Source organism: Etheostoma cragini, chromosome 2 (genome assembly GCF_013103735.1).
Source record: "Etheostoma cragini isolate CJK2018 chromosome 2, CSU_Ecrag_1.0, whole genome shotgun sequence".
NCBI lineage: Eukaryota > Metazoa > Chordata > Actinopteri > Perciformes > Percidae > Etheostoma > Etheostoma cragini.
This window is the reverse complement of record NC_048408.1, coordinates 13,528,871-13,552,632: the sequence shown is the minus strand read 5'-3', so window position 1 is coordinate 13,552,632 and position 23,762 is coordinate 13,528,871. Positions and strand designations below refer to the sequence as shown.

The 23,762-nt window shown below is 39.8% G+C and overlaps 2 protein-coding genes across 3 annotated transcripts in view; both read right to left on the bottom strand.

Moving 5' to 3' along the window:
- The window catches only part of mogs (mannosyl-oligosaccharide glucosidase), a 6,610-nt gene extending 3,801 nt beyond the window's left edge, over window positions 1–2,809 (bottom strand). The window contains exons 1-3 of the mRNA XM_034889660.1: window positions 2,692–2,809; window positions 1,169–1,532; window positions 130–353 (exon numbers count right to left, since the gene is read on the bottom strand). Coding sequence (XP_034745551.1) covers window positions 130–353; window positions 1,169–1,517 — 573 coding nt within the window. The 5' untranslated portion in view covers window positions 1,518–1,532; window positions 2,692–2,809. The remainder of the gene's footprint in view (window positions 1–129; window positions 354–1,168; window positions 1,533–2,691) is intronic.
- Window positions 2,810–4,061: 1,252 nt separating this feature from the next.
- On the bottom strand, window positions 4,062–20,384 carry pdcd4a (programmed cell death 4a). 2 transcript variants are annotated; one of them, XM_034890065.1, is made up of 12 exons: window positions 20,157–20,366; window positions 19,930–20,034; window positions 11,895–12,197; window positions 11,466–11,563; window positions 9,298–9,411; window positions 8,811–9,032; window positions 8,610–8,707; window positions 8,149–8,263; window positions 6,646–6,753; window positions 5,710–5,820; window positions 5,451–5,590; window positions 4,062–4,924 (listed from the first exon to the last, which is right to left on the bottom strand). In XM_034890065.1, the coding sequence occupies exons 2-12, from the start codon at window positions 19,973–19,975 to the stop codon at window positions 4,873–4,875; spliced, it is 1,407 nt and encodes a 468-aa protein (XP_034745956.1). In that variant the 5' UTR covers window positions 19,976–20,034; window positions 20,157–20,366; the 3' UTR covers window positions 4,062–4,872. The 2 variants fall into 2 exon arrangements, with proteins under 2 accessions (XP_034745956.1, XP_034745950.1); XM_034890059.1 differs by having other exon boundaries at window positions 19,930–20,384.
- Between the last annotated feature and the right edge of the window lie 3,378 nt (window positions 20,385–23,762).

Genomic DNA, 23,762 nt, shown 5'->3' with positions numbered 1-23,762 from the left:
AGTTCTGAAGGCAAAAGGGGGTCCAACCCGTTACTAGCATGGGGTACCTAATAAAGTGGCCGGTGAGTGTATATTTGGGTCACATGAGGGAACATCTGCCCATAAGGCTGAATGACAGTCAGTACTCACATGCTGTTTAGCAGTGATCCTCCAGGTCCAGTCTCCTCCGTGAGCCCCTCCCATCTTCTTGACAAACTCCGTAGTAAGTGTGAAATCCTTGTCTAGGATTTCCTGGACACCAAAGGTGATCCCGTCATGCATCATCCAGCCATAGCCTTGCAAACCATCCCCTTGCTCACAAGTGTGCCTCAGGTTTACATCTGTGTCAGAAAACTGCCGCATCCACATCATACCTGGGGATATAGATGAAAGTTAAGTTATTTAAGTTATGTATTATACGGCACAAATTATGCAACAATGTCAACAGTTTATCATGTCATAACATAAAAAGGTAAATCGCAAAACTCACTGGCTATGCATGCAGCATGTTTCTGGCCAACTGGGTTTTGAGAACAGCAGTGCTTAGTTAAATGCTGTTAATCCATATTGTAATAATATTAATTATTATTACTATTATTAATATTATAATTAGTGCCTGGGCTTGTTTTGCACCATTTCCCTAATCTATTCCAATTCAGCATTAAGCATGTGATTGATACAACAAAGCAAATATTTTGTGAAAGCAAATTAAATATTTAAGGGAAATCCACCCCAAAATCCAACCTAAAACTGTCTTTGTATGTCACTTTTTGTAATTGTTATATCAGCACAATCTTTGTGTTGTGATACAAGATTAGCAGCTAACAACCGACAAGAAGGATTTGGGGGTTGGGGTGGTTAGTGAACGGAAGGGAGGGAGAGAGGATGGGATGAGGAGGAGGGAGGGGCAAGCTAGCTTCCAAAGTAAAATAGAAAAGCTGGCACCCAACAACGCTTAGAGCACCTTTAACTTCCTTCCATCATAGCCAACAAGTTCAAAATATGGACACAATTTCATATCATACTGTATATCAAGGTAATCGTTGTACTATATACTCAGACATGGTTCATATAAAGGAGATTCAGCAATTAAATCTGATCTGTACCATAGTTACTCTGTTTGGATTTTCCATTTAATTGTTCCGCAACAAATGTACTGAGCAACTTCCGCTTGACTCTGTCAACCCACCTGTAACAATTGACCTGGGACTCCTGGTTTTCATGCCAAAGTAGACCTGAGGCCTATATGAGCCCCAGAACCTCTCTGTGGAGACCTTGGCACTGCTGCAATTGGCATCCAAGACTGGAGGTGATGGGTGTAGGGTTGCCACCCGTTTTGCTAGGCTGGATCGCATGTAGAGGGCATAAAAGAACCATATCAGGCTGAATATGCAAAGTCCAATGGAGATGTTGATGAAGACTTTGCCAATATCAACTTTCTTTTTCTTCTCTTTACGGTGAAATGCAGGGGGCTTCTCATCTTTCCTCGGAAGGGGAGCAGCTTCACCAGTCACCACCCTCTTCCTCTGCCTGCCCATCCTGCCCTTCTGAAGCTGGAGACAAGCGGAGAAGGGAGAAAAAAAAGGAGTTTGATTCAATAGTGTAATTCTGTGTAACAGTGTCAAGGAACACTGAAAGGTAACTGAAAGATAACTGAAGGTCTGTTTCAAACAGTGCTTTCTTATGCAGAATAACCAAAGTCATTTGTGCTTTTAACCTGTAAATAATATTCATAAATAAAACTGACATGAATTCGACTAGACTTTCTTGTCAGCTGGCCTGTTGTCAAATCAGGGTTACAGTATAGACTACAGAGATCTAACAAAAACACCAGGCATACAAGCATTACTGGTGCTACACTTTTTCTGTTTGACCTATAGTTACACTCAGTTGCCAATTTAGTTGGTACACCAAGCTAAAACTAATGTAGTCTAATACAACAGTCCTGCCATAAACCCTTACAACGTTGAGTTCTTTGATTACTGTTTCAGAAAGGTGTTGATTCAACACAATGGTTATTTTGGAAGGTGTGGTGCTTTTGAATTACTACAAAAGACATTTCAATATTTAGTATGCCATCATTGATATAAATGGGGCGGGCACAATATAAGAAACACCTCCCAGAACCAAATGAAGGGATGCTTTATTGTACTGCTGTTATATTAGACAGCAATCGTTTTTAAGCTAAAGTTGAGCAAATAAACTCACAAAGCTGTGTAGTTTTACATTCAACAAAGCATCGGAAAATACCATCATAAGTAACGTTAAAATTATACCGTGCACTACATCACAGATTATTCTTGTAGGAGCCTGACTAATATAAGACGGTTAGCTAGCTAACAGTTAGGTTAACGTTAACCTAGTATATAATGAGAGAAAAGGTGCTATTATGGCGCCTACCATTTATAATTTAATTCACCTTCCATTTAAAGCGTGTTCAATTTAAGTAACGTTAGCAATCAACCGCAACTGTTTTACCAAGCCCACATTCAGTTTGTGACTCGGTACTATACGCCCCGGCAATGCAACGTTGCCTGCAGGCTGCACGCGACTCGCTGGTAACGTTAACGTTACTATCGTTAGCTAGCTAGCTTTTAGCGAAACCGACCGACTGTCGCAATATGATATGGCTTTAATTAGTTAAGCAGCTAGTAAAATACAGGGCCTATTAGCAGTTTAAGGTCAATGTTTAGTGAACAAATGATTACCAACCTGTCAAAATATTACAGTTTCAGCTGCTCATTATCCGTTGCTAGCTTACTAGCCACTTCCTGGTTACAACTCGTTCGAACTGACGTGTAGTCCGCTCATACATCCATGACTCCGCTCATCGTGTATGCGTGCGTGATGTCATACATTACCCTAATATCTATGTCAATGATCGTTTTTATTTTCAGTTCATCAACATTTTTTTGTTTGTTTGTGTGCTAATGTTTACCTGCATCTTTGTATATTAGAACTGGCAAGATTATGACTAACAACAAGTAAAGGCACACTCTTTAGCCCCTGTGTGTGTGAGGTATTTTGACTTATATGTTCCATTGTTTATGTTTAGATACCTCATGTTTTATATATAATTTACTTTTTCATAACATTTGATTGATATCTATTTTTTTTTACTGTGGAATCTTTGTCCATGACCTGCTGGATGCCCTAAATGACACATTTGACTAAATGTTAAACGCGCAAGAGGGAAACAAATCATGCAAATATGACATTGAGGGAAATATGTGATTTTATTGAAATATATAAAATGATGTACTTGTGTAAGGGAGGGTCAGGGGACAGTTTTCTGATCCAAAATAAATCAATAGTACAAAGATAACTGTAGGAAAACAAGCATAGCCTCTTGACAGTGTAAAACTGCATGCATGAATGAGAACATCCTTTGAATTACATCAGTTTCCAAATAAGAACCATAATTACTACCCTCAACCCTTCGTTTACACAGTAAGCATAATAAAGCTCTGCTATGACCCATAGCCAGTAGATGTACCATAAACGGGGTCAAGAGTCAGAAGGAGAAAAAGTCAAACTTTGGTCTCAAACTGCTTTTTCAGCTACAAGTAGTAGTTAAGGTACATAGAGAAAGATGGTTAATGAGACAAGTACATGTCAAAGACATGGTTGAAATTTGCATCAGGATCACAACTGATGACTGATCAACAAAAGGTGATTGATGTACATATCCACCCCACTTGCCCACGCACTTACTCCTTGTTATTCTATCACCAATACTGCTGGGATGGCAAAAAAAAGGAAAACAGACACTTCGTTTTGTTGCTTTTTAATGAATGGAATATATTTGTCAGCCACATATTTTAATTCCGTCAACATGAAAAACTGTTACAGACAGAAAAATATGCATATACTTAACATATAGTCTTCCATGAAAAGCTGGTGTTGCCATTTCACGGATGATTAGACAGGTAAACAAGTTTAAAGACAATATCCAGATTACTTCCGCTCTTTACAGAAGGACTTGCTTTAAGGTTACTTGTCCAAAATCCATTTCTGGCCATGTGAGCAGTATATTTATTAATTGTGAGCACACTGCTCAAAATATTGATGTTCAGTTTTCCCCCCAAATTTTTTTCATTCATTTTTTTTTTTTTTCAAGAAAAGGGCCAATCCAAAGTGTATATGCCCTTATGCAAGTTTCAAATAGCCACCCAAATAGTGCCAAAAAATGTTTTGCTTTGACTGCTTTGCTTTATAAAATGAACATTTGGCGTAAGAGATCAAAGATGAAAAAAAAATAAAAATAAACTGTTAATTAAGGATAAAGATAAACTTGTACCCAAACATTGAAAGCTTGTTGTCCTTGAAATAATTTGTGTCTGAAAATGGAAAGTAACTTAGCTCAAGAACAAAGAGCTAAACCTAAATGTTTACTGTGCATTATCCTGTATGTCTTTCAAGTGCTTTTTTTCCCCATTTATAGCACTTTACATGGAAAAAATGGAGACACAGCTGAAGCAAAGCAAGAGGCAAAACATCAAAGTGTATCTCCCACATACCCCGGCCTGTCCAGCATGTCTTTATGCAGCTTTGACTCAAATTAATCTTGAGAAACAGGTACAAAGACGGAGCCAAGGGGGGCACATCAACCCCAAAAATAGTTCCTTTTTTTTTTTTATGAACAAAGAAAATGTCTAAAACAGTGAACAACAATGATGATGATAATTACTGAACGTCTGGGCAACTCTTCAGTCTACTTTCACCGAACTTCAATGTTGGTTTGTGTAATGACAACATTATCAGGAGAGAAACAAGAAAACTTTAGACTGCCAGCAAGCCATATCCAGGGGAAAACATGCTGGAGCGGAAACCAGGGGTAAGAACCTGTTGACACCCCTCTTCCGCCTCCTAATCTGCTCTTCCTCTTGTGGATTAGTTCTTAATCGCACCTCCATCTCCTTCACTTACAAAACGCTTCCGTCCTCTGTTGGAGGAAGTTTGAGAAACAGGTTAGTGTGAACTTGGTAGAAACCTTACATTATTAAAATAAGGCTGTATATATTTACATTAGTCTTACTGTAAATCATTAACTTATTATCCTCTGTGCCACAGAGCTCCATTGTTGACCAAAAACTATTAAAACACATCAATGATTCACATTGCTGCACTGGGTCACATTAACTTTCATTACCACAAACACTGGTTTATTTTGAGTCAATACCACATTCACCATCCTGCTGCCAATTATACTTGCCACTGCCCCAAATTGTGTGTTATACTGCAGTTGTTCTAAGTAATGCTTGCTAAAAACCACAGTTCCATGTTGTTTACGGGAAAGTACTGACTGGATTTGAGACTGAGCACCATAGACAGGGAAGGTGAGCCAGGAAATAATGGCAAGATGCACTGCTACTTTGTTGGTTTTGGACACCAGCCGCTAAGAATTATTTAATTACAAAATGTGAAAAAAAAGGAAAATGTTCTTTAGTGTTGATAAATGGCCAACTCACCTGGCTGGACAGGCATCCCTCAGCTGTTTGGTGATGACAGACTCTTGGTAGCAGAGGTCAACAAAGGTCTCCATGATAGAATGGGCATGTGGCACGTCAAGGTTGATTTCCGGGAGCTCGTCATAGACACGCTGGAAACCCTACATGGAAAACAGCATATGAAATTCACATATTGTTATAATCATGTCTTTCATAGACCAATACAGTATTTACTTAAAGTGAGCTAAAAACTAGAACATTATAAAAAAAAGGCACTAACCCTGTTCATCTGATCCACAGTGATAAGACCGGTTTTCCAGAAGGACTGCAGCAGCTTTATCATCATATGACTAGCTGTGTCTCCTTTTGACTCCAGCACCATCACTACCACCTGTAAAAAAAAGATGATATAACATATGTGTAAGAAAGAAGTGTGCTGCTGCCCTCCAATGTCTATCACCTATTAATAAAATGTGTAATAGGTGCAAGATGCACATTTCACCACACAGCGGCAGTGTTTGTCATTTGAAAATATTTAATACATGAGAAAGGAGAAAGTAAAAGTGTGCAGATATAGTACATAAAAAAATATTTATATAAAAGAAAATTTATTTTAATTCGTGGTTATTTGAAGATGATAAAAATCTGGAAAAATCCTGCTGGATGGATCATTACAAAATGTGCTGCTTGAACAAAAATAGCACCAGGCTGTGCAACAGTACACTGTGTACAGATTTGGCGACCAATTCATGATCACCTGGTTAATAACAGCCAGTACCTAAAAGGTTTATTCCATAACCACCACTGAGTAATTAGTATGGATAATAAACAGTTTGATGTTATGCAATGTGTCTCCCCATTTTGGATTGATTTGGACTAATCCCTTTTATTACAAGTAGTGCAAAACGGCTCTGCCAGACACACCCTGTCCTCAGAAAACACACACATATACACACGCACGCACGTGCACACACCCACACGTGCAGTGTTTCTCCAGTGTCATGCTTCGAAGTCATACATAAAACTTTGTTTTGTGTGTGTTTTATGGTTGTATTTTGTTCGACTTGTGCTTCTACATGCCAATGTTTTAACTGGTTTAAATCTGTGTGCTTTTGCTTGCTTGTTTGTTTTCTTGGTGAATATGTAGAGAAGTGTGATTGTTTCACGACAGAATAAAAACCAAACCAAGACTAACATAATAACTAGTCTTCAATACCTCATAGACCAGCTCATGGTGAAAGTGTGGGACTTCCAGGTCCCGCAGACAATGCTCTGCCTCTGCCACGTCTCCTGATATCAGGTACTCCTTGAGCAGGAGGTTCATCTGGAACAAACGCACACACAAATTAAAACATAAGTTGTGGTCTCTGTTGTTGTGGTTTCTGTGTGTACAAACCTTTGTTCCACTACACCCTGCATGTTGTGAGTTTTACATTTGTAGTTAAAATAAACCTTAAAACAGAATACAGACAGACTTAATCACAGAGCTCAATAACACCTGAATACACTTTGCTCTTAAAAAAGTAGTTTATCAAACCACTAATATATTTAAACATTGTGATTTACTCTAACAAAAACCTGAGTTTTTGGGGAAATAAAACTCAGCACACAACTGACATACCTGACAATTTAAATACAACTAGAAAAAAAAATGTCTTCCTGTTTGAAGCTGTGCCTTAATCTTTTAGTCTCTGCTTCATTTGTTATGAATGCTGGGTTATGTCACGAGCCACTGAGCTGCACACACACCACCCATTTTGCTAAAACAAAATAAATAAATTCCTATTTATGAAACAATTAGCCATACCAATTGAGATTAGAGTGTAGCGTGAATGATGCAACAAGTTAAAACCCCTCAAAGCTACGCCGACAGTTGTAAGTCAACTCTGGGTCTAATTCACTGAGCTAGGGGAATGTGTCGTCCAAGCATCTGAGTAAAACCAACATGGGGATGTAATGTGGACAGGCAGGATAGTGACAAGAGGAGAGGGTGTAGAAATTGAAAGGATTAGAAGAGGCTGCAAGTAAAAGAATAATAATAGCGTGAATGGGAAAGCAAGTGAGAGCAGTGAGTGAAAGGGGCATTGTGCCTCCTGCAGCCCAGTGGGTTTCCCCTGAGGCTGCACACAACCAGGCAGGAATAAAAACTGGACAGCTTGCGGCTCTGAGGGCTACTGAGTGAGGCCAACACTATGCTGTATGACTGAGAACACCGACAGACTACGCTCCCATTTCTAAACATGCACAAAATCCCTTACAATCTTGCATAACTTACAGTTTACAAGATGTGCACTTGAAACTCCCACACCATCCACACCCACATATGCACGATTCATTTCAGAACAACAACAATAATTGCAAACCAGACAAAGCCAACAGCACGTGGTGTGTGCATTTACAGTGTGTGTGTGTGTGTGTGTGTTCAGTAAAAAGGCTAAGGTGTGTATCCGTGTCAGCCCTCCTGTTCCCTCGTTTTTGCAAGTCCCACTTCTCAGGGTAGAAAAGTGCTCTGCTGACACAGCAACTTAGAGGGTTTCTAAGCTCTCCACCCAGAATGCATTTCTGCCTTCTGTTTACCTTTCATAACGCCAATAAAGAAGCAAAGCGTGTCAATACAAACTACTGACCTCAGGTGTTAGGGATATGTATTAACTCATTTTGAATATAGAAAGGAGAAAGTTACTCATCAGCTTATTGTCTTTCTTTATAATATGCTCACCTCTTTGACGAGATGTTTGACAGGTCTCAGGCCTCCACCCACACCCCACACGTTATCTAGACGAACCATCTCCCTCTTCATGTTCAGCAGCACTTCGGCACGGTCTAAAGCCACTCTGAAAGAGAAAAACACCCAAATATGAATTTCTGTTGCACAAAATTGGATACATAGTATGTACTTTACCTTAGGTGTAAGTCTGTTATAAAATTACCAAGATAAGATTTGTTTTAACCTACTCAAACATGATCTGATAAACACACTGTACTCGAGGAAAGAATGACATGCGTTCCTCTTAAAACACAGGGTGGAGGAACAGTTGGTTGTTCTGGCGTATTTCTTATCTTATCGAAAAAATTAACAAATGAAAGGTTTACAATATCTTACAAACGTTGCATATAAGAGTTCAATTTTATAAAATAAACTACCGTGTCTGCATTTTAGTTTTGCTGGTCTCGGCTCACCTGGCATGATCACAATCCACTTTGCCTTTGTAACAGTCCAGGAATGACATTGGGAGGACGTGGTCCGCTATGGCTCTGGCTATAAACTGGCCTAACATCTGAGAGACATAAAAAAAAAAAAAAATCAGGATGCATCTCCACATCATGGTTGTTTTTTGTAGTCCAATAAGTTTAGCGATAGTACAAAATGTAGACGTCTACCTGTGGAGCCTCCGGTGTGTCCAGTATGAGGTCTGGCAGCTCTTTCAGTATCTTGTCAAAGGCGCGTGCCATTTCACTTTGTGACACCATCTTGCCCGACAGATCAGACAGCAGGCGGGAGGTCAGCTCTCTGTGGCTGGCCTTGCCTTCGAGGGACAGGGACACAGCCAGGGAGGAGAACTCGTACTTATGTTGGCCCAGGTTGAGTCCCTTTAGCAACATCTGATGGGACACAGAAGAAAAATAAATACAAATTTTGTTTAGCTGTGGAGCCAATTGATCAATACTGAATCAGTGTACAATATACAAACCAAGTGTAGCATTAACAATACATTCTCTAACTAGCATGTTTACTGATCTTATGATCTGTGCAGACAAGCTCTCAATTACTTCGTTCATCCAACAATTTATTCTCTAAACCCACTATTAACTGGTCAGCATGCATTGAGTGAAGAGAAGAGGACATGCTTTGTCTGAAATAGTTTACCTGGACCTCTTTTGTGTCTCCATGTTCAAAGTACTCCTGTACAATTGGGTTGACCATTTTTTCTAGTTCCTTCTCATCCACCTCTGGCACAACTGTTGCATAAACTGTGTCCCCCTGTGCAGGAACAAACATTATCACTCCATCCCATATACACAAATATGCAAAGGATGCACATTCATTATGACATGTGTTTATAAAAAAATAAAAAATAAAAACATTGTGTGGAAACCAGAGTATGAAAAATTGTAAAATGGCCTCATAATGAGATTAATTTCACTGAGATTCTTTTTTTTAATCTGTCCCTGTTCTATCCCTCTGTGATTATACACAGTGCGTCATAAACGTCTCTCTTGTCCAACGTTCATATTAGTTAATGCCAAGAATATCAGTCAAAACCGGTCTAACTACTTTTGTTTTTCTTAACCCGGAGAACAATAGGAAGTCTTGCTAAAAAATAAATAAATAAATAAATCATAATCTTGGCAAAGATTAAATGCATTAAAAAAAATAAAAAATAAAAATAAAAAATAAAAATTCTAATTTTTTTAAGAGAATAGCTGGCTCCAATTTTAATGTCCTGTAAAAGGATGATAAGCCTGAGTTCATACAACAGGAAGACAAATAACAGTATGAAGGAGGATTGAAGCCAAAGTCACTGATTCACTTTCCTGTTTTGTTTTCCTTTGATAGAGAGAACCGATACAATAATTTATGGCCAAGCACAGACAAAAGACTGAACCAAATTTCTTGTCTTCAGTGAAGATATTTTAACCATGGAATTGATCGAAGGAGAGGAAGGGACCACTCGCGATCATTTTTCTTTCCATGGGTACTAAAAAAATGTTTGTACATTTTGTCATTTACCCACGTATAGGACGACCTGTACCATTCGGAAATCCATCAGGGCATCTCCTCAGTGTGACTCAAAGGGCACTGTCTGCACTTGTATCATATTACCCGGTTCCCTTTTAACACACCAACATCTTTTCCACTACACTCCCTTAACATTCAAGGCCAAATTGCACTGTGCTTTTCTGTACTGTTCCCAAAACCGCTATCAACTATTTGACTGATGGAAGCTCTGTTCCCACTCTGCATTCAGTCAGCGTGACCTAACGGGACAAACAAAACCTGGCCTTCGGCATCACAGAGTTTGCTTCATACCGGGGTTAAAGATAATACTGTCGATTGGGATTGGACGGACCCACCTGGATGAAACAATGATGTAAGCAAGTTTGTTTTAAATGAGCTTTGGCAAAATCAATTGGACTATTTGACATAAAACAGCATCTGAACCGCATTTCCCAATAGGTTAATTATCCAATATAAAGTCTGGTTCTTTGATTGCATGCCATCCAAGATAATTCAATGCATCACGAAAGATTGATGAATTGTGTAATTCAATAAATGCAATGCTGCATATGCTTGCTGTCTGAGTGTGGACAACCATTTTCTTGTTCAAAGAGCAAAGCCTTTTTTTATTTTCAGTGTGTTTCAGCAGCAACCCTTCAACATCAGCACGTTTGTTTGACACAAGAAATAAAAAGGTGTCGGAGCTTTGATCAGTGGGCCTCTTTGGAACAAAAAGCTGCTCTGCACAACAGGTCCGACCAAAAACAACCGTGACAAACTGACATCTGATGGGGATGGCCTTTGTGGCAAAACAGTTCATGTACAGACTGCTGATGATGCTCGGGTAATGGAAGCATTTTGAAAAAAAATAAAGTTCCACATCTTCCACAGTTCAACATTTGAAGTTTGACATTTTATAGAATGCATAATTGACCAACTACATCAAGAAAATAATTGGCAGATTAATCAAAAAAAAAATAAGGGTTGCAGCCCTACTTTAAGGATTTACAAATATCCAAAAGGAAAACAAGTCTCACAGATAGATTATTGGGGATTTCAAACATTAATGTTAGTTATTAAACATATTAAATGTTTTTACAACTATTAGCACAAACCCGGGGCGCCATGGTGCCTCGGAGCTACGACCATGAGCCAGAGCACCCCCGGTTCACCTCCTGTTGGTCTCTTTGTTCCAAGTCATTTTCCATTTTTCTCATTTACTGTCATCTTTCTACTGCCGTCTGTCTAATATAGACATACAACGCCCCAAAGTGAAATGCGAATTTTAAAAAAATGTGTCTGCTGTAATCGCTTACCTGAGCAGACTCATCGTAGTTAGGGTCCTGCATATCAGGTTCCTCATCTTCATAAACCATCCCAGCAGCCCCCCAAACTCCTTTACCACCTGCCCCACCTGGAGACAACCAGCAAACAAACCATAAAAGCAAGTTAATTAAGTTATATGGTTTATTGATCCCCAATGGGGAAATTACAATTTACACTCTGCTTCATCTCTCATGTCCTCTCTCCAGATCCCAATTAACACTACAAACTGGGACTTGAACCAGCGACCCTCCAGTTCCAAACCCAACTCCCTAGAGCCTGAGCTGTTGCCACCCCATTTCACCATTTTTATGAGAAAAACACCATTGCCTCAAAAAAACTGACAAAACTGAAAAAATAAAAGAGGCTGTGGCAGCTTCCAAAAAAAGAAAGCTGAATACACCAGTGTAGCTCAAATGTACCTTTTTTTGGCAGGCCTCTGCCTTTGCCCGTCCTGGATTTGCGGTCACTGGTGCCGACTTTGCCCTTTGGGCTGTGTGGGTCACTTCCGGACAATTCTCCTGACTCAGAGAAAGACTCGCTGGTAGAGTTGCGGGAGGAGGACTTGCGCAGGCGACGCTTAGCTTTGGCTTTGAGTCGTGCCTCGTGGAGTGCTTTCTCCTGAGGCGTCCAGTTCCCGTTCACCTCTGCCTCGTTCAGCAAGTCATCGTCAACGGTGTAGGGATGGTTAGCGTCTGCCAAGCTTTCATCGAAAGAGAACACCCCTGTGGTCAGAAAATTAGAAAGATTGATGGATGTTAAGGATGCAGTTTGTCATTGTACTGCCATAAAAACATGTGTAAGTCAATGTAGACAGTCAAGTAGATTATACGACTAGAGTATGTGGACACATTAGCAGCAGTTTGGGAAAGAACCCTTCAACACGACAAAGCCGGGGTGCACAGTGTGGACCAAACTTTTCAGCATTGTCTGACCTCATTAATGCTCTTAGTGTCTAAATGGGAGCAAATCCCTGCAGCCAGTTTCCAAACACTTATAGGTGTAATGTTCAGGGGCCGGTTGCCCAAAAGTAGAATAAAGATTTCCAGGATACGTGAAAAAAGCGAAGTTTGACTTAGTGTGATCCACTCATTAGCTTAATCGGTTGCACGTTTGCCGAGGCAGGATGAACAGGTGAAGCTGCGTCCAGCCAGGTGTAGATAGCTGGGGTAAGTGCACGTTCACGGCTTTTTTTAAACAGACCACGGTGTCGATCACAGATTTACTGATGCAGAAATGGAGAAGACACATGCACAATTTAAATATAATGTAGTATTATTTAGCCTACTTTACCTTAAAAGTGAGCACAGGGAATTAAAGTTCCTCAGGAAATCTACCCTAAGTACTAGGCTTAATTTCAAATCCTTAATCACAACGTGAGAACATGGTTTATAACCATACGCAAAAATCTTTATAAGCTATGTCTAATTCTAAATATTGTTGTACAATTAATGTTCATACAGAACAATCCAAACGGAACAAAAACTAGAAAAAGAAGTAACTGACTTCAACACACACTGTGAGCATTTTTTTTTTATTATTCCGACACGTGACAGCAACAAAATTACAAGATTAAGAAGCACTGTGATGTTCCCGGTGTGGTGAATGTAAACTACACTATATATAAGCCACGTTATTGGTCCAGGGATGTGAGACTAATTGACAAGGTTATGAACCCAAAGTAAGCTATAATAAAAAACATTAGGCCTCCATATTAAGGAGTAACACAAACGGTCCTTTATTAGATAAGGACAAGCAACAAGAAAATGAAATCATGAGTGTATTGATATCTGTATAGTTTGCCATTACTATCATATCTGGGAATATAGCTGTTGTGTCCCACTTAATCTTTGGAGTGTCCTTTATAAACCTGAAGCTGCATAGACCACGGACACCGCGCTGCTCATCTTTATTCAGACAGAAAAAGTAGACACTGTCGCGATGCACAGGTTTGGCGGCAGGCCGCCAGGCAGCCTCGGAACACTACCGTCCTACCAGGAAAAGTCCAGACTCTCCAGACTCTCCCGATTGCCACTCCGCATCGGGGTGCCAGTGCAGCCATTTCTAACCAACTAAACCACTGCAATAGTAGGGATTTAGATAAAACTCATGACAACAATAGTGACAAGTAATGCATAAAGAAAGTTTTTTTCCAAAAATAAAAAAATGGCGGAAAGATTTTGTAGGCGGACCTTAATGGTCCTTGAGGTATTTTTTGTAGGGCACATTAAGTTGCACCTGTGTCAGAAATGTCAAGTCAATCGGATTTACAATGTGGGGGGTGTGGCTTTTCAAAGATTGCATTTTGAAGCCTTATTACAGCGCCACCATGTGGCCGATGGGGTTCATGTTTCGACAGAAGCACATGCACACCAATTCCAGTTATTCCCCAAGTTTCATGTTTCTAGGTCATTCCAGGTCGCGGGAATTTGAGCCGGCATGGCAGACAACAAATAACTAAAAAAAGACAAACAAACATAGAAGGGTATTTTACTGCTATGCGGTTTGAACCCTAACTAATAATACAATCGTACACGTGAATTTTCAGACATATGCCATTTTTCCCCAAAGGTAGCAAAAAGCTTAATGGCGCAAACATTTCTACAGTTTGGTGAAAAGACAAAGTCACGTCCTGCATGTTGTTGCTGTAAACCCAAGGATTTGGTATGCAACAAACGGCTTATGACAATAGTGAGACATATTCACTGTTAACTTTCTGTTATACGCACTTCAAGAAACTAAAGTTCATCACAGGCGCATTCAGAAAACTGCACAAACACCTTTACACCACCGCAACACTGGCACAGGGCATGGAAACAATGCTTTCTTTCAGTGTGAGCTACATCCACCTCCATGTATCAAGGCCGTGTTATACACATCAAACCAAAGGTCACAAACACCCAAAACATACGTAAGAAGGCAGCACAAATTCACACCCACAGTCCTGCGACAGCAGACATTAACATTTAGGTGTGACATGCCTAGCCTACATTATAAAAAATTTGACTACTTTATGTTTTAGTAAGAAGTTGTTGCACAAGCTATTGGGCGCGTATTGATCTGTTTGTGTTGTACAGTTTTTTGATTCAGCCGGTAGAGAACCGTAACACATCTGGAGTCTAATTTTCCAGTGTAAAAAACACAACAAAAACACTTTAGTAGGTTAAAACGCCTGCCCAGGTTGCTTCTTGTAGGTGTGGAGACAACAACAATTTAGATGGGAGTGTTCCTACAGGCATGGGAGGGGGAAGGAGCAAAGGGGAACATATGCTGAAGAAATGCTGACACCACTTCTTTTTTTCCCCCCCTCCGTATTCTCGCAATCTGTCCGCAGCAGCTAGAGTGGATCTGACTACATATGGCATGGTTGGTCCATGACTGGCCACATGCCCAGGCTGTAGGAGAGAAGGAAAGCAGGAGGAGGAATGTCTAAGTGTGTAATGAATACTTACAGTCCTGATGCATGGGCCCAAATGGCAGTTTGAGGATTTATAGATTACAGGACATGTAGAAAACACACAGAGGGAGGGGGAAATGTCTAAGCCACAGATAACCCTAAAAGTCTAAAAAGCAGCTGCAGTCTGTGTGCTGCAAAAGTACCATCTGGTAACAACTGGGATAATTGTATCATACTTCTGATGGAAGAAAAAACAGTTTACTTGCAACCCACTTTTTGGAAACAGTATTCAAAAGATCTCAAATGTTTAACTTTGACTGTGAATAACAACTGAACGGAAGCACCTTTACTCAAAGCAGGACACCTCCCTAAATTAACCTGTCGCAGTAAGAGAGGCACCACACCCTTGGCCTTCAAAATCTGTAAACAACCGACCATGTGTGATGTCCTCGTCCTGTTCCCTCTATCCTCGTGTTGGCCACAGAGCCTGCCAGTGCAATAAGTTAGAAACTAACCAATGGGGCGGGCCAAATACACGGCTGGTCAATTGGAAAAGAGCAGAAAAATGAGACGGCAGAAAAAGTCAGAGCCGCTTGCAAAGACGAGAATTGCTAAACGAGCAGAACAAAATACAGCAAGCTACATTTTTTTGACCCCGCAGAGATTGTTCCAACTACAACGGCTATCTCTGGTCTTAAGGTTTACTCTACACTGTCACTCTCATAAAGCTCCAGCAACAAACTCACTGTTGTGAACCCTGTATGCCTACCAGAGCACGACAAAATGAATACCAAACAACATTGTCATGAGGGTTTTCAAAACCACACCCGCATCTATCCAGTTTTAAACACAGAGCCAGAATCAGGACAGCCGTGGACCTTTGCTCTACATGCTGTGTGGAAGTTTTCCATAGCCAGTGAGCCTTAACAGTAGTGTTGAGTTTTTTTTTAGTTCTAAGTCTCCATTCAGTAGTAAGGTTTAAGAATGAGAAGGTCAGTGGAGCACATTCCTTCTGAGTTACAATCCCAGATTTTACAGCTGTAAATGTAACTAAGCACTGGCAATATTATAAATTTTGGTGGGGGGGGGGGGGATCTGTCATATACAGCAGCATTTTTATATCCGTCCCCCTCAACTTAAAAACCTGTTGCACTTGTGTGCAGAATGATGCCATGAGCAGAGTTTGACACTCGAAAGTTGTTGACACGTATCTACTGAGGCTTACATTAAATCCAAGTATGAGGAGTGTAGCTATGAGTAGGATCTGTAACAACAGGCAAACTTTGAAAATTAGCAATATTTGCATATTCATAAATTCTGAATTTTACAGTGATTTGATGTTTTAACTAGTAATACTTGTTTTCGTGAGAAAAATAAATTTCTGGAGGGGATCTTTAAAGACAGCAATGCATGTTTATGCAGGTGACACAGATTTGTTTTTGCATGTCTACTGTGAAAGGCTCAACTAACTCTAAAACTAAGTGCTTTGATTTTAGATTCAGCCAAAAACTTCTAGGAAATGAGCCAATTTTTATAAATCCCTGTGCATCTTAAGAAATGTATTGCAAGACATCCAAGACTGCCCGGTCGAGGTCAACCTTTAAATCGACTAAAGTGTATTTCCCTGGCAACTCACACACATCAGTGTATATTTTTTAAAGTGTGTGATGTCCTCTCAGGCCAAATAAGCATCAGCACAAAGATATTGGGGACAGTAGAAAACAGCCCTACTGTACTGGCTCCTGTGGTCATTATCTATTGGAGGAGAAAAGGGTGTGGACATCTGAGGGGTTTAACGGTCATTTATGGAAAGCAGACTCTGGCAGAATTTTACTTAAAAACATGTTTCAGACACATCGCCTGACCTTGTGTGCATATGGTGACTTGTGTTTGAATATACAACAGTAACAACGGAGGCTGGCTTGCCCCACACACACAGAAACAAAAGTACAAGGGTTTCCGCTTGTGAAACACTTAAGTCTCTTGTTTTATTAATGCAGGGAGAGAAAAATGAACAAATTCCTTTAATGGGAACTTGTACTGTTTTGCTGACTGTGCTTTTTGAGTCAAACTCTAACAGCTGCAGAGCAACAACACAGATAAAGTGCACTGGGAGGTACATACAAAAGATTAGAGCAACCAAGATAAACAGTTATGAGTCTGATAACATGTTTTTTTTATAATCAGCCAATCGCTTCCACTGGTGCCCAGTAAAGTAATACTTTACACTGGTGGTTTGCTCAAAACTGAAGTCCTTCATTCAAATGGATGGTGGGTAAAAACATGTTTTCATGAATGTGAACGTGCATGTGGGGTGAGGAGGGTTAACAAAAGAAGAGGACTTAAGACCATAAGACCATTCTTCCATGGTGCTCTAAACGCATGTATTTACCCAAGGAATTTGGAAATGCTCTCACAGGTGGGGCTCAACACAGGCTCTAAATCTGCAGCTACAGTACACTCCTCACAGCAGAGACCTGCAAACATGACTATGTATAGTAGAACATTACTTGACAAGTCGCTTAGTCCATTGATATAAAATGATGTCTAATGCTACGTTTACACGTGGCCGGCTATTTTCAGAAACGGACATTTCAACCTCTCTGTTTTCAAAAATAACATCCTGCACAGCGGTCAGTTTTCAGAAAAGTGTCCGTTTACACGTACCTGTGTGTGTGTGTGTGTGTGTGTGTGTGTGTGTGGTAAATGCCTTCAAGGAGGATGTCAAACCTGTAGGTGGCAGTGTAACAAGAAGCTCGAGCCCACATTAGCCAAGTAGAATCAATAAAAGCAAAAAAAACAAAAAGAACCACTTCCTCTCTCGCCTCTTCCTCGGCTGCCTAAACCTCTGTTATTCTGAGTTTACATGCAACAAAGTTTTCCAAAATCTCCACAATGGCCAGAGTTTTATAGGTGAATTCTCAGTTTGCGTGTAAACTAAGGGCACAAATAAAAAGGTAAATGTTTGTTTTTCACAATAACCATGTACGAGTAAACAAGGTACATTTTCAGACCCGATTTGATTTTAGTTATGTGTTGAGTTAAAATAAAGAAATGCACCTTTCCTAAAAACACCACAAGTTGAGTGGTTAACAGGTTTTGCTCTTATGACAAAAGAAATTGTCTCGTGTACAAAGGTGCATCATGGCATAACTTCATAACTCTTCAAATGTTTATGGAGAGGTGGGCACAAGTGGCACAGGCTACTGTGTGTCAGAACCATGTATCTACAGGTCAGCTGTTTTGTTACAAATGAGTTGATGTCATAACAAGATGAATCAAGACACTTGCATGCTGAACAAACTTGATGATGTAAATAAAATGCAAAGAGAGTCTTGCTTTTTACAGATATTTCAAAATCAAATACATTCAAATGGGTTTTTGGTTACTGGTGAGACTAGCAACTTTAAGACATTGCTTTTAGGCTCTGTAACCAATCCATAATTAATTCACAATAAGCCATAATCACTAGTTACGACTACAAAACAGATGTCTTTAAAGCAACGATAACTGATAATTTGAGCAGACTTGTGCACTACACCATATAGCCTATGCTTGACACATTCTCCATACTGTTATGCGTCTTCAGTGTCCAGATTGAGCCACAATGTAACAAGGAGTTGTTTTCCCCTTTCCTCCCTCCCAACACAGACAATTAATTCATTGAGTGTGACTGCGTGTGTACACACATCTTATTAACAGAGGCAACTCAATCAAGCATGGCTGACCTTCCTTGAGAAAAGGGCCAGTCTGTGCACTGAAGCACCAGCTGCTTTGAGACACACACACACACACACACACACACACACACACACACACACACACACACACACACACACACACACACACACACACACACACACACACACACACACACACACACACACACACACACACACACACACACACACACACACACACACACACACACACACACACACACACACACACACACACACACACACACACACACACAATTATGTGTATCCTTAGGTAAATCAGTTCCGTGTGATTTTTGGGCACAACACAACTCAAGGTATTTATGTTTGAGGTTAAATGCTACTTACAACTATGACATTTCAGTTTGATACACTAGGTTTGCAGTGCTAACAATATATTTACTAGGTATGTAACCTTAAAATACACAAAAACGGAGAGATTATGTAAGTCTCTCCTATTGGCTCTTATGGGCTATACATGACGACGTCATCGCTTGGCTGAGCGAGGAAAAGCACTGTAACCAGTGAACCATAATCTCAAATATCATTTAGAAAGCCTGCATGAAGAACGTATGTTTGGTGCTGCCCGAATTGTTAGATTTAAAATCTAAATTACTTCCGGTTATCTGTATTTCAACGATTGCGACTGCGGTCGTGTTCGACAAACTGCTTATCGAAATATCTAATTTCATGCAGGAAAGGGGGCGCGTAGCTATCGGCACTGCGTCTGGGTTTAAAATAAATGTTAAACACGCACAGATGACACAAAGTGTTGACATGGTTACTGAAGAACCACAACATATTGTATTGTACGCTCATAAAAAAAAAAAAAAACAGGAACCAAAACAACTCAATCTTACTCGTGCATGTACTCGCTAAACAGCGAAAATTAACAACAAACAGAAGGCCCAGTGTATCAAACCAATACAAGAAATATGTGCAAACAACGACTTCTCAAAGCGGAAGTGAGCGCTGTGGCCTCGTCCAATCAGAAACGCGAAAGGGTTAAATGTAAAAGCAGTCCCAACAACAAAACACCGTAACCAACCTCCTAAAATGCAAAATGCTAATGGAGTTAGTGTCTAGTTGCAGAGTGTAAAACGTGCAAAGCTGCTTCAGTGTTTAGTGTTCGTTGAACCAGTGCCCGTGCGTGTGGGTGTGGGTGTGCTTGGGTCGGATTTTAACGGAGCACATGGTGGTGTATGGCTGGCGCTGCTGCCCATCCCATGCAGGGACAATGGATCAGGGAGAGCACGCCAGCAGGCCCGTCGGTAGCTCCCTGATACTTTGCACCGACGTACGCTAACGTTACATAGAGCGAGGCGGAATGCATTCACTCACCGTCGGCTTTTGGAGCGGAGGTCCACGTATCCACTTCGGTCGCCATGGCGCGTTGCAAATGCTCGATTAAAATCCTTGCGGTGAGCTCCTCCTGTCAAGCTTCAGCTGCAACAACCCCCCCACCCCCCAACAACAACAAAAACAGCAAGCCAAACGTCTGCGGAACAAGTAATTTAGTATAGCAGTCTTTTGACAAATGCCACGTGCTAGAGTGGAAAACAAGAAACCCTTGTTGTGCTGCACGGTATCAGCTAAGACAACACACAACAAATGACTTAACTGAATTAAAGAGCTCGAGCGGAAATGCTTAAGAATAAATGAGTGCAATAATAAGAGTTTTCACACTTCTCTCAGCGTTTACGGACGGGAAGAGTAAAACAACAACGCGGGAGAAGGTAGGTAAGTCGCAGAGTATTTGAGCAAGCAACCTGCTAAAAGCTCTGTTTTTAACTTTGCAAGTGTAAGCTGAGTAGAGTCACGTGAACAAAACGCGGATGGGGAGTGGTCAGTAGAGGGGGTGGGTGCTGGCCCTCTCTGACCAATCACGAAGCAAGAACAACGCGTCTGCTGTAATGTCGATGTCTAGAATGCGCTTTATAAAATGACCCCCACCAAATGTATCTCTTTTTGCTTGAATTATCGTAACTAATTAAAGAACAAGGACAATCAGTATCAAAAGTATTTCTAGCAAACATTATCTAACATTCGTTATACGTATCTAATTATTCTACTTGTCATGTTAATGAGGTATTTTGATGAACACATAATTTGAATTTATTTTACACTAAATAATTCAAATTGTGATCGTGGCCTAGGGGTTTGATGTTCCTTTGTATCCGGTTGGGGACTTCTATGTTGTTGCGTGTCATTCTGCACCTCACCACTGTCTCCTATAATAAATGTAAACATAGCCCACAAATAATTTAAGGAAACAAATAATAATAAGCTGTGCTTCAATTTTAAGGGAGTAATAAAGGTAAACTTTTCCTTTACTTGTTGTGAACATGACAAAACCTAATTATCCATATTGAAGTATTTTTGTCATCCACATTTACACCACCAGATGGCGCTGAAAACACACGCAGCAAGGTTTGGTTGTGGCCAATTAGCATTTAGGTGCCCTTGGTATTTAGTAGCAGCAAACTGTCTTTTGAGTTAAATGCCTACAAACTTATGATGCTCAGTTAAATGTTGGAGTGCTATGCATTTTTTACACTGTGTTCTGGATAGTTTTGTCCCCTCCAAGGGAGCTACTGGTACTATCTATTCAGATTATAGTCTATGACATGACACAGGCTTGTAATAATCTTGGTTAAAAAAATATATTAAACCCCAGTTTGTTCCACTCTCTGTGCAATCTGTGCAAATTTTCTGGTCTTTCTGCTTCAGCTTTCCTGTATGGTAATTTGACTAAACTAGTATTGATTTAGGAATATGCGTGTTTGAGGCTAAAATAATGTCTTGAAAAAACATTTAGACACAGGGACCATCTGCATAGAAGGCTTCAATATTCTGTATACATTTAATTCTGGAGCTTTTGTGCACCCCTGTATAGTTGTGGGAACCCAAGGCAGATGCCCACATTGCCTGGTTGGTCATTCAGTCTTGGTAATAAGTCATATTTATTGTGGGACAGCAACTTCTTGGACTTTTTCTGTTCTGCTCATCTCATCAAAGTAAGAAGAACATTGCATCTTGTCAAGGCAAGTCGATATAGTACAAGCATGCATGACAACTACAGCCTGCAGATGTTCTCATACTGCATGTTATGATTGTCCTCACTGATACACAGTGCTGTCAAAATACACACAATCACATATTTCAAACTCATTTCTTTGCAAGTTTACTGCTAAAAAGATGAAGCCTTTAGAGTGAGTGCAGTCTGATGATTCATCCTGAGTCACTGTCACTGAGCGCTACTCATGAGTGGGTGTTTTTAGCTCATTCCCTGCTTAAATAAGTGCTTTTGCTATACTTCAAAGCAAAATATTGCTTGTACCCCAGGCAACTACAACTAAAGATAATGTTTACAAAAGTACAGACATGTATTTGGTAGCACTTGTTAGCATTTATTTTGACACAAAATCCACAATTTGTGTTGAATAAAGTAGCGCATATGTCTCTGTCCAGCAAGATAGAATTCCCAATGAGCATCAATGAAAAACAACCTTAAACAGAAGAAACGGAAATACAACCCTACCTTCTGGAGAGGGAAAAAAGCACCAGGATATGTGCCATCAAACAAGTATCTAAAAAAAGTGTGAGAGAATCTCATTGTTTGTAATTTACATCAGAGTATGCATCAGAAATCTCTATGCTATACACAAAGATACAAAATCAACTTGCTATTCATGATGACATAAAAATGTTTGGATAATTATATTGACACATATCATGTTAACAAATACCAACAACAATCAACTTTGGCCTCATAATAAGCAACAAAGAACACCACAACAACAAGGCCGACGATTACCCTCTCACACATGTGTACAACACACTGAAGAGCTGCAGGTAGAAGTGCACAAGGATACCCTCAAAGAACATCACATTTTGTAGCAATTTTACTCTGAACTATTTCACGTACAATCACGTATAGATACTTCTATAAATCTAGCTGTCTCGTAGCTGCAAGAGTAAAAAGGAGAACACTTTTCGTTTCCCGGGAAACAAACAGTCGTGAGTAACCCTGAATCAACAGGAATGGATGTTTTTGTTTTTTACGTGGTAAACCAGTTCGACCATACCAACGTGGGCTCTGCGTTTATTTATTTTCAATTCTTCAAATCTTGGCATTACAAAATTAAAGTGAGTACAAATATAGAGTAAATACTATCTTGATAAGTTGAAGAACAGTCCTTTGCAGTCAAAACTCGAGCGAGGTAACAGTCTTATATCAGGCCTTTGCCTTCTGTGGCAACGAGAGTAGAGTTTGGGTATTTTGTCTGTACGTACTAGCTGCTCACAAGGCAAAATAAATCAAACTAGTTTTATACACTGAACTCAGATCAGTTTGGCTTCAATGTAAAAATCAGAGCTGGGGTAAAACTAGCCCCTTTGTGCTTCTTATGTGTTTCAATTACATTCGAGCAGTGGTGGAATAAGTATCGAGATTCATTACTTTAGTAATAGTACCAATACCACACTGTAAAAATACTCTGTTACAAGTAAAAGTGCATTGAAAATGTTACTTAAGTAAAAGTATGTAAGTATCATTAAGAAAATGTGATAAAAAAATGCAGAAAAGTCATTACATTTTTGAAACTGGAAACTAAGTGTTTAATCGGCTTATCATTTAAGATGTACTTGTAGGCCCATGCGTTGATGGGTAGTTTAATTAATAAAACATATTTTATAAACTACATGTGTTGTGTGTGTGTAAAGTAACTAGTAACTAAAGCTGTCAGATTATGTAGGGAAATAAACAGTACACTATTTCTCTCTGAAAAGCGGAGTAGAAGAAGAAAGTGGCATGAAAAATGTACTTGAGTACTTGAGTAAATGTACTTTAGGTATATTCCATCACTGCATTTGATTCACAGAGCTACCCATCTGTTTAAAAAATAAATACCCCAAAACTCAATAAGGTCATTTAACAACACTTTCAGAATCAGAAAGGACAACTCTTTCCATCTAGCCACTGTTATGTTGCTGTACAAAAAAGTTTTAACTTCATTCCCTATGTATATTGCCTATTATGACTCAAGAAATACATATGACTGAATGTTGTTTCATGTTTTATGTCCAAACTTAAAATATCATAAAAATGTATAAAGACCAGATTCAGAATGCTGCATTTACATTTTAAACCTAAAAGTTAAAAAATGTATTTC

Excerpts from the sequence above, each read along its gene's own strand:
- pdcd4a (XM_034890059.1), bottom strand. The coding sequence starts at position 19,975 with ATGGCGACCGAAGTGGATACGTGGACCTCCGCTCCAAAAGCCGACG. Across the intron at positions 9,412-11,465 it reads ACTACGATGAGTCTGCTCAG|GGGGACACAGTTTATGCAAC; the intron begins GTAAGCGATTAC and ends GTTCCTGCACAG. Across the intron at positions 5,821-6,645 it reads ACCATGAGCTGGTCTATGAG|GTGGTAGTGATGGTGCTGGA; the intron begins GTATTGAAGACT and ends TTTTTTTTACAG.